A 9,117-nucleotide genomic window follows, 5' to 3' on the forward strand; every position below is an offset into this window, starting at 1 on the left:
GAAGGGGGGGGGGACGCTAGTGTTGATTTTTTGTTTTCCTCTTCTGTCCGCGTCTATTTCCTGCTTGGTTCCTCCCCATGTTCTCTCTCGTCTTTTCTGTCCCCTGCCTGCTCGCACGCTTCTCCCCTTCGTTTCCCTGCTATCTCGACTTCGCTTTTGCGACATGGGAATAGACGAGGCCGGGCAATGATGGAATCATGTCTCCTTCCATACACGCCACGCCCTGCAGGCCCTCCCTCGCTGCGGCAGCACGGCCGAGAAAGGGCAAGAACCGAAAAGAAGTATCGTTCGGATGGGATGGATGGATGGATGACCGTAGCATACTAATGCCAAAACACCATGGAAACATTCAAAAACTCTCACCGCAAGCATCAGCGACGCGTGTCTCATGTTGGAGGTAGTCCTCGAGGACCGAGGAACCGATGGCTCGACGCAGAACACGAAGCGTCACGTCGGCCATGCAATGAGTTCACGTCTTCATCATTGCGCCGGACTGTCTATACGTGCCACTCTGGACGTAAATTATGAATGAAAAACAGGACAAGGGAAGCCGGAAGACCATGCGAGGGCCCAAAGGACCCGAGGTATCGTACAAGTACAGAACAGGGGGCGTCGCCGCGTCCCGCCTCAACGCCATAATGCAGTCGGGCATCGGCCCGAGGATGAAAGAAAATAAAAAATACACTCTAGTGCTGTGCGCCGCCCATGCTGCTCGTCGACTCCGTCTGTCCCTTCGCTGCCGCTGGGCACTCCACTTCGTGCCCCTCCTCCTGGATGCTGACGTGTCCCGACGTCGAGTTCTGCCGCGAGATGCCCTCTCTGCTCTCGCCCGCCAGGCCCGCGTCCGAGCGGTTCCTCCTGGGGTCGTTGGGCGTCCAGTTGGCTGCCACACCGGCGGCAATGAGGCCAGCCATGACAGTCGGCGCGCCGAGCGCCGAGTTGGACCTGCTACGGTTGCTTCGCGAGCGCCTACGTGACTCGGGCGTCGGTGCCGGGGGTGCCTCGCTGATGCTGGCCTGTCGGGGTGGCGTGGCGGGCGGCGCCGGGTTGATGACCGAGTTGGACCGCGAGTGCGTTGGGCTTCTCGAGTACGTCACAAACGTCTCGCGAGGGTGCTGAACCGCAAACTTGAGGTTGTTCAAGCGTCCGCCCTTCATACGCTTGAGGAACGTCAGTTCGTCCCGCACGTCCGCCAGCGCTTCTGGGTACTGGCCAAACTCCTCGTCATCCACCGTGAGCTTGGGCCCGCTCTCCTTGGACTTGCGTTTGAGGTAGTCCGGGATGAGGCGCTCGACAAACTCGTCGGGGATGAGACGGATGACGATACCGAAGGGAATGGAGAGGAACCCGAGGACAATGGCGATGCCCCACATCAGGGCCGTCTGCTTATCAGGAGCAATTGACAAAGCAGCACCACCCACAAAGATGATCAAAATCTGTCCGCCGATCATAATCGAGCTGATAGCAACGAAAAAGTAATTTTGCGTAAGACCTTCAAAGATGTTGAAGCGATTATCGAGGCGTCGGTTGCTGGAAGCGGTTAGTCAACGCAATAGCATGATACATGGGGTTTGATCAACTACTTACTTCCACTGGTTGAAGATTTGCATCCACACAAACGTGTTGAACACGAGAGTGCGGACCTGAGCTTCAAACCTCTCTGGAGACAGGTTCATCTCATTCTTCACAAGGTCCAGATGATCGTAGCCGTAGAAGAGCATGAATGTTATGGCGAGCTGGTAGATAGCTTGGCCGATGATCATTTTCCACATCGTCGTAGAGATGATCGAGGCGTTGCGTCTCTCGGGCTTCCTCAAGAGAACGCTCCTCTGAGGCGGGTCCGTGGCCAAGGCGAGAGCAGCGAGAGTGTCCATGATGAGATTGACCCACAGCAGCTGCACCGCTGTGAGGACCGATACAGCACCTTCGCCTCCGTTGCTGGAGACAGACGTAACGAATGTGAGCACGACGGCAGTAATGTTGACCGTGAGCTGGAACTGGAGGAAACGTTTCACCGCGTCGTTGACCGCACGTCCCCACATGAGAGCCTTGACAATCGAGTTGAAGTTGTCATCCATGAGAATGATTGCGGAAGCCTCCTTGGCCACTTCGGTGCCCGCGATGCCCATGGAGAAGCCGACATCTGCTGTCTTGAGAGCTGGCGCATCGTTCGTGCCATCACCTGTGACGGCGACAATCTCGCCCTGTTCTTTCAGGCGCTTAACCAGGACGCGCTTGTCCTCGGGGCTTGAACGAGCGAGAACGTGTAGTCGAGGCAGAATCTCCATTTGTTCGTACTTGGTCAGGTTGCGGAATTCAGGTCCCTCCATCACAACACTGTGGGGCTGCAGAATGCCGCACTCCTTGGCGATGGCCTGAGCAGTGATCTTGTTGTCTCCGGTAACCATGCGGACGCAGACACCAGCGCCCTGGCACGTGCGGACAGCCTCGGGGACGCCTTCACGTAGAGGGTCCTGAATGCCTACCATGCCGACGAAGACCATGTTCCGGAATAGGTCCTCAAAATGAATCTCGTTCTTGTCGGCGTCACCGCGATGGGCGGTTCGCGGGGGCCATTGGGGAAAGTCTTTGTACGCAAGGCCAATCGTACGAAGGGAGCGCGAGGCGTAGCTCTCAATGAGGCCGTTCACCATCTTGTGGTTGTCGACAGTCATGGACACAAGCGAGGCATCGGTCGACGGTTGTCCGAAAAGCTCGCTGCACTGGGCAACGACAATCTCGGAGGCACCCTTGACAAGCAGTCGAGCGCCACCACTCGGGAGTTGGATAACAATGCCCATGCATTTGCGGCCGGAGTCAAAGGGAATAAGCTGAAGGGTGTGAGCGTTGGCGCGCTCCTCGCTGACCGGACCCATGCCGAGGTGAGCCTGGGCCAGCAGGAGCAGGGCACTTTCCGTCTTGGAACCGATGAATGTCTTCTCGCCATCGACCTCGCCCTCAAAGGCAGTCGAGTTCAGGACAATCGACTTGAGAAGGATCTCCTTGACCTCGGGTTCCAGCATCTTGACGAATTCGGGAATCTGGATGTCACCGCCCTGCTCGACGGCAGAGCTGCCGAGAGCACTGCCTGAGCTTCCAGGGCGCTGGGCCCGAACTGATGCGTAGTCCCGATCGTGCCAGCCACCACCTGCATCTTGTTTTGGGTCAGCGTTCCAGTCTTGTCGGAGCAGATGTTCGTCGCGTTGCCCATGACTTCGCATGCCTTGAGATGCCTGACGAGGTTGTTGTCTTTCAACATTCGTCTCGTCGCGAATGCCAGGGCAAGTGTGACGGCGAGAGGCAGTCCCTCGGGAACAGCGACGACAATGATGGTGACGACAACGATGAAGATTTCGAGGAACATTTGACCCTTGTCAGCCGGGGTGACATCGCTGTCGAGACGGGGCAGCCGCACAAGGAAGCGAATGAAAAGGACGATGAACAGGAGCAGACCGGCGGCACCTCCAAGCTTGGCGATGTACTCGGCGATGATGTTCAGTTTGGACTGAAGCGGTGTGACTTCGGGATCCTCGTTGAGTGCCATGAGCGTCTGGCCGTAGGTAGAGTTCACACCAGTCGAGGTGACCATGAAGGTGCCAACACCTTCCATGACACGTGCGCCAGAGAGGATGAAGGGGTCCATCTTCTTGACATCTTCGTGGTTCTCAATGGCGGCAAATACGTCAGCCGCCGCCTTCTTCTTGATGATGTCGGACTCTCCCGTCGCCTGAGATTCGTCGCATTTGACGTTGAAGCCCTCAATGAGCAGGCCATCGACTGGAACCAAGTCACCTGGTTCCAGGTGAACGACGTCGCCCACCAAAATGTCGTATACGGATATCTCCATGATCCTTCCGGAGCGAACAACCTTGACATCGCGGTCTTGCTTCTTCTTGTTGAGCTTGGCAAACTGTCGCTCCTTGGAATAGTCGTTCAAGGACCCAACAACAACAACGATGACAATGGCAGCCACAATGGCGACGCCCTCCACCCACTCCACCCTGGACTCGCCCTCTTTGTGTTCACCACCCACCGATTGGTAAATGCCGATGGCGAGGGAGACGACAGCAGCAGCAGTCAGAAGCATCAGGACCTTGTCTTGGTATGTGATCCACATGAGCTGCAAGAGACTCTTGCCCTTCTTCTCCGGAAGGCGGTTGTCCTTGAAAACTCGCTTCCTGTCGACAAAGCTGCCGTCCCCGCCCGCTGCGGGATGAGGACGCGCAGGGGCCGCAGAATCCTCCTCCTTGTGACGGCCATCTGACTTGAGTGCCAGGTGGCTCGTGGCCTGCTCATACGTGACGTGCTGAGGGACGTTGTTCTCTTCGATACTGAGACCTGCTTTCCGATCGCTCTGGACACCCTTTTCGAGGCCGGCCAAGCCTCCAATTTGGTAGAAGGCGGCCAGGCTCTTGGGGTTGAGAAGCTTATTCAGTTGACCAGGACTGAACGCAAAGGGGTTGTTGTCGACTTGGAAATCGCTCTCCTTCCCTTGGTCTGGCTGCAGCGCAGTGTCGTCCTTCATCAGCTTGTCGTTGGAGAGGTGGTGGCTGTGGAAGCCAGTCTTTTCGGCGTTCGAGCCCGACACGGCGAGAGTGTCGCCTTGCGAGGAGACGAAAGACCGAGAGGTCTCCACGTCGTCGTCGACCGAGTTTTGTCGTGAACGGGCGGTCGTCGGCACGGAGAGGAAAGCGCGATCGTTGCCTCTGGCAGTGATGGGGCTCGAAACGTTGTGTGGGCTCCGGGGCCGGCTATCTCTGCTGTCGAAGGAGGTCTCGGCACGGAGCTCGGGGCGGGCATAGGGGTCCTGGGCGGCGAGCATGTTCTGCGAAGCGATCCATTGCGCAGCGGCCGGGTCGACAACAGTGGAAGGACTGATAGCATCTTCTTGAGGGGAGGTGGGACTGGCACCGAGATTCGCTCGCGCGTCGTGAGGCACATCGGGAGTCGAGGTCGCGGCCGTGGTGTCAATGGTAATTGTTGGTCTGTACACCCGTTAATAGGCTAGCACTACGTACGGCGTGGCGGCCACAGCTGAGGGTTGACAAAACTCTTGTCACACATACGCGCGAGGTCTGCGCTGAGCAGGAGCAGGGTCGTCCTGCGCGTCGCGATTGGGGTCCATGATGGCGGTGTTTCCGTGTTGGATGAGGGCGAGGCGTGCGCTGTGGCGCGCTGGGATCGAGTTTGAAGAGGAGCAATACAAAATATATCGGAGAAGTAAAAGTAAAGAATGCTGTTGTGAGGTTCAGAAGGGCGTGGAGCGAGGCAGCGAGAGGTGCTCAGGTCCCATGAAGGATGGTGAATGAGGGTCCGCAGAAGGCGGCGAGCGTCATGCACGGCACCAAGCTACTTCTGCTCTGCTATTATGATTGTGAGAAGGAGTGTGATGAAGTCAAGTAAAGTAGAGTGAAGCGGTGCAGGGTGCTTGTCGGAGGCAGACGCGCACAAACACTGATCAGGCCAGCAGGGGGCGGCGGGCCAAGGGAGGGGGTTTATGGATTAGATGTCGAAAGGAGAAAGCAGTAGAAGGAGAAAGCAGTAGAAGGAGAAAAAAGCATGACATCGAACACAGATGACGAGAATAGCAAGCAGCGGAAGTTTGCTTCCTGCAACATGCATTATTTTGCCTCTGCCTTCGCTACCTTTTTAGGTACCCTGCTCGGTAGGTGACCTTGAGGTAAGGTGCGTGGCTACCTGGACCTTGCCTTCTGGAGATACCTACCCAGGTAGGTACTTACGCCCATGTACCACGCCTGACCACGTACACCCCCAAGTTACCCACCCACCTAGGTAGGCACCTACCTACTACATGTTCCCTTCGATACGGCGAGCTTTGAGGCTCCTGGGGCACGTCTCCCCCAGTGAGGCAGTGCAACCGCTGAGGCAGGGTCTCTCACTGGCCACCGGCTCTCGCAAACGGGGGAAAATGGGGGCCACCCGAGGGAAGGGCTAGGGAAGATTCGAGGAAGGCGCCAGGGGGCCCAGGGGTACGGCAGGAGCTGATGGCACCTCGGCCGTGGAGGCTAGCACTGTTGGGGCGTAGTGGCCGCAGGGGCCTCGGTGCTTGACATATGCAGGGGCGCGGGTAGATCGCTATTCGGCCACTGACTTCTACACCCGGAGCCCTACATGCCTATGCCGGACCTAGGTACCTACCTGCCTAGGTAGATGGTAGGTACACAAATGCCTATCGGTTGAGGTACCCAGGCAGGCAAAGCCAAAGGACCTTCTCCAGCGCTGCCTCCTATTTCCCCCTTCGTCGCCCGCCAGTCTCACACCACAACCACCCTGCTCGCGACATCAGTGTCGTCAAGCACCGGGCGGGGCATACCATGACACGACAAGACAAAGACAAAGAGATGAAAGCACAACATCGAGCAGTATCATGCCAATCGCCAGTTGCCCTAGCTACGCGCCGTATCCGCTCCTCTTTCTGACCTTCTCGAGAGGTACCCCGGAATGCAACTGTGGGCGGACGGGGCGAGCATGCGCTCTATCTGCTGCTGTTGGTCCTTGGTGCCTCGTGTTCCCGCATGGCTACCGCTGTTTGTTGTGTCGGTATAAGCCTTTCACCTTGGTATCCAATGAGCAAGCCACCAGGGGAGGGGGGGCGAGAGAGTGCTACGCAAAATGCTCCCAACAAGCAAACACGGCGCCCTGTGAAGGTTCGACGTACTGGGTTGGCCCAGCCTGATCAGATCAACAATGACATGGCTTGCTCGCTTTTTTTTCAGCCGTCTTGGTTTGCATCAGATGGCCAAGCTTTCCTCCCTCCCTCTCTCCCTCCCTTCGTCTCATTACAATCGCTTTGTTGACAATATCTCCAGGGCCGACAAGTCTCCACCCCGTCTAGAAACAACCAGGCCCAGCGAACTTGGACGAACATTGGCCAACCAAGCCGACAAGGGACGCTCATCTCGTTTCTTGGCATGATCTCCGTGCCATGCCAAGCTCCACCCCTGGCCCATTCCCCCCGAGCACTGCAAAATTGACCGCGGCAGAGAAGGGGGTGAGCGGCTGTTCGGAACTGCCAATTTGGCACCAAGATTGGTCAATGGGCATGTGTCTATTCCTCAGGAGGCCTTGGGAGGACCGACCTGAGCTGTCATCAGTCAGGCGTGAAAAGGAAGCAACCGGCGAATCCAGCTCCCATCATGTTCGCTGAGAGTCCCTTCGGACGTAAACTGCCCGGCACACAAAGAAAAGATGGAGCGAAACAAGACAAGTGCCACACTCCCTTTAGCCCCAAAGTCGGGCGCTTCACACCAAGCGCCTCAAACCGTCCGACTCTGGCGCCTGAGCCACTCGCCCTGTCCAAGGGTGACAGGTTGTTGGTCACGAAACGGGGCCTTGTCTTCAGTACGGCAAAGCTTCAATGAGTCTGTGCCTCCCAGCGTTATTCCCGTCTGTCTCATTCTGTCGGATCTGCACTGCATTTTGCCTATCCGCACTTTCATCCTCGTTTGGGGTTGCCTTCTTGCGAAACCGGCTGAGCTCTTGGCTCGGTTTGGGTTGCCTCAGTGGGTTGCATCTGTCGTGATATCAATCGTGTTGTCCATCAGCGCATCCTTGGGACGTGTGTGTCGCATTGTAGATTTAGTCTCGGAGGCTGAGTAGCTTGACGAAACTCTACGTGCGCCGTGCAAGACACGATCCGAATGGTGTTCATCGGTATCAGGAGCGTACAAAGTTTGTGAGGCAAACCGCAGATCAACCGCATAGCCCGTCTGAAATGAGTGACAACTCCCGTGGCATATTTCTGGCCCTGGATTTTGGTTCGACAAAGTTGACAACCACGGGGCGAGGTAATCCCAATCGGAACGTTATCATGCGCAACATGCAGAGTGCGCCTCGGGGCTTCGTTGGTGCTGGGGTGCTTCCAGTCTGGTACCGATCCTCGTATGCCAAAGGCCGCCCTATGCCCATGAGCTTGATTCGCGCATAAGGCAAGGGAGAAGCTTGGCTAGGTACTTTCATGACATTCGATATCTCATAGGGTCTGTTATTTTCTGGTCTCGAACTGTCGTTATGTCATGAGCACCCGGAATTGAGGCGGGATGGATACTTTCGATCGACCGAGTATCGAAGGCTGATCTCGGGTATTGACGTTGGCCTTGCTACAATTGAAGCACCATTCAACACTCTCTCTCGGATTGATAGAGCGCTGCTCGTTGTATCAAGTTATCCAGTGGCCCGCACAGTTAGGTTACTTCGAGGGGGCCATCGGCGGGCCCCATTCAATAACCATATTCAGAACTACAAGCGCAGCATATTATGCTATTGTAAGGAGGCTATCGACGTTGCCAACCGCGCAAGACCGTCAGTTGCATGTCCGCAAGCTAAGCCACTCAACGTGAGTTCACGAAACGTCATGCGGGGTGCTTTACCACACTCAGTCACAAGACATGATCCAACGTGACGGTCGACAGAATCGCACGCGAGTGATGCGAGCTGTGACACGGGAGCATGAAAACACCAGTCTGAAGCATTACCGTCTAACCCTGACGTGCAAACCTCACCCAAGAACACAAAACTTTTTACCCCATAGTTGACCATTTTAATAACCCGGAACACCATCAAAAACCCTTGTCCCACGAGGACACACACACCGGAGACTGAACAGGCAGAGGATCACCTCCGGCCCAGATCAATCTCCCTTACAAGTTCCATCGTGCCCTCACCCTCGCCGGCGGCGGGGGTCTCGACGCCGAAGAACCCCGCCACAGCCGTCCGCACGACACCCCGCCAGAAGCCAGCCACGACCTGCCCCGTCCGGCCGTCGCCGCTCTGCTTAAAGTCCGGGAAGGCGTTGACCTCGAGCAGCCAGGCGTCGCCCGCGGCATCGACGAGGAAGTCGAGCCCGTACACCTCGAACGCGCCGGGTAGCGGCTGAAAGTGCACCGTCATGCCGCGCGCCGCGCCCTCGAAGACGTCGCCCGTCAACGCGCCAATCTTGTCCCGCACGCGCCGCTCGACCGCGGGCGCGAGCCCCAGGGCCGCGAGCCGGCGCACCGTCGGCGTCGTCGTCGTCGCCGTCGTGGCGCTTCGTTGCCGGGCCGACGTCTGGAGCACGTGTTGTGAGGTGGGCGTCGAGTTCTCGGGCGCCGTCCACGG

General features: G+C 57.3%; 3 protein-coding genes across 3 annotated transcripts in view; 1 reads left to right on the forward strand and 2 right to left on the reverse strand.

Annotated features, from left to right (window-relative positions):
* VDBG_08142 (NAD-dependent histone deacetylase SIR2) overlaps positions 1 to 313 on the forward strand; it is a gene marked incomplete at both ends in the record, with an annotated part of 2,355 nt that extends 2,042 nt beyond the window's left edge. Inside the window, one exon of the mRNA XM_003001837.1 lies at positions 230 to 313. Coding sequence (XP_003001883.1) covers positions 230 to 313 — 84 coding nt within the window. The remainder of the gene's footprint in view (positions 1 to 229) is intronic.
* Positions 314 to 686: 373 nt separating this feature from the next.
* On the reverse strand, positions 687 to 5,125 carry VDBG_08143 (plasma membrane calcium-transporting ATPase; the record flags this gene model as incomplete). Its single annotated transcript, XM_003001838.1, has 4 exons — positions 687 to 1,530; positions 1,588 to 3,104; positions 3,602 to 4,985; positions 5,067 to 5,125. The coding sequence occupies 4 exons, from the start codon at positions 5,123 to 5,125 to the stop codon at positions 687 to 689; spliced, it is 3,804 nt and encodes a 1,267-aa protein (XP_003001884.1).
* A 3,509-nt stretch (positions 5,126 to 8,634) lies between these two features.
* VDBG_08144 (TTL domain-containing protein) overlaps positions 8,635 to 9,117 on the reverse strand; it is a gene marked incomplete at both ends in the record, with an annotated part of 773 nt that continues 290 nt past the window's right edge. The window contains one exon of the mRNA XM_003001839.1: positions 8,635 to 9,066. Coding sequence (XP_003001885.1) covers positions 8,635 to 9,066 — 432 coding nt within the window. The remainder of the gene's footprint in view (positions 9,067 to 9,117) is intronic.

The sequence above is a fragment of the Verticillium alfalfae genome, genomic scaffold (assembly GCF_000150825.1).
Source record: "Verticillium alfalfae VaMs.102 supercont1.11 genomic scaffold, whole genome shotgun sequence".
Taxonomy (NCBI): Eukaryota; Fungi; Ascomycota; class Sordariomycetes; order Glomerellales; family Plectosphaerellaceae; genus Verticillium; species Verticillium alfalfae.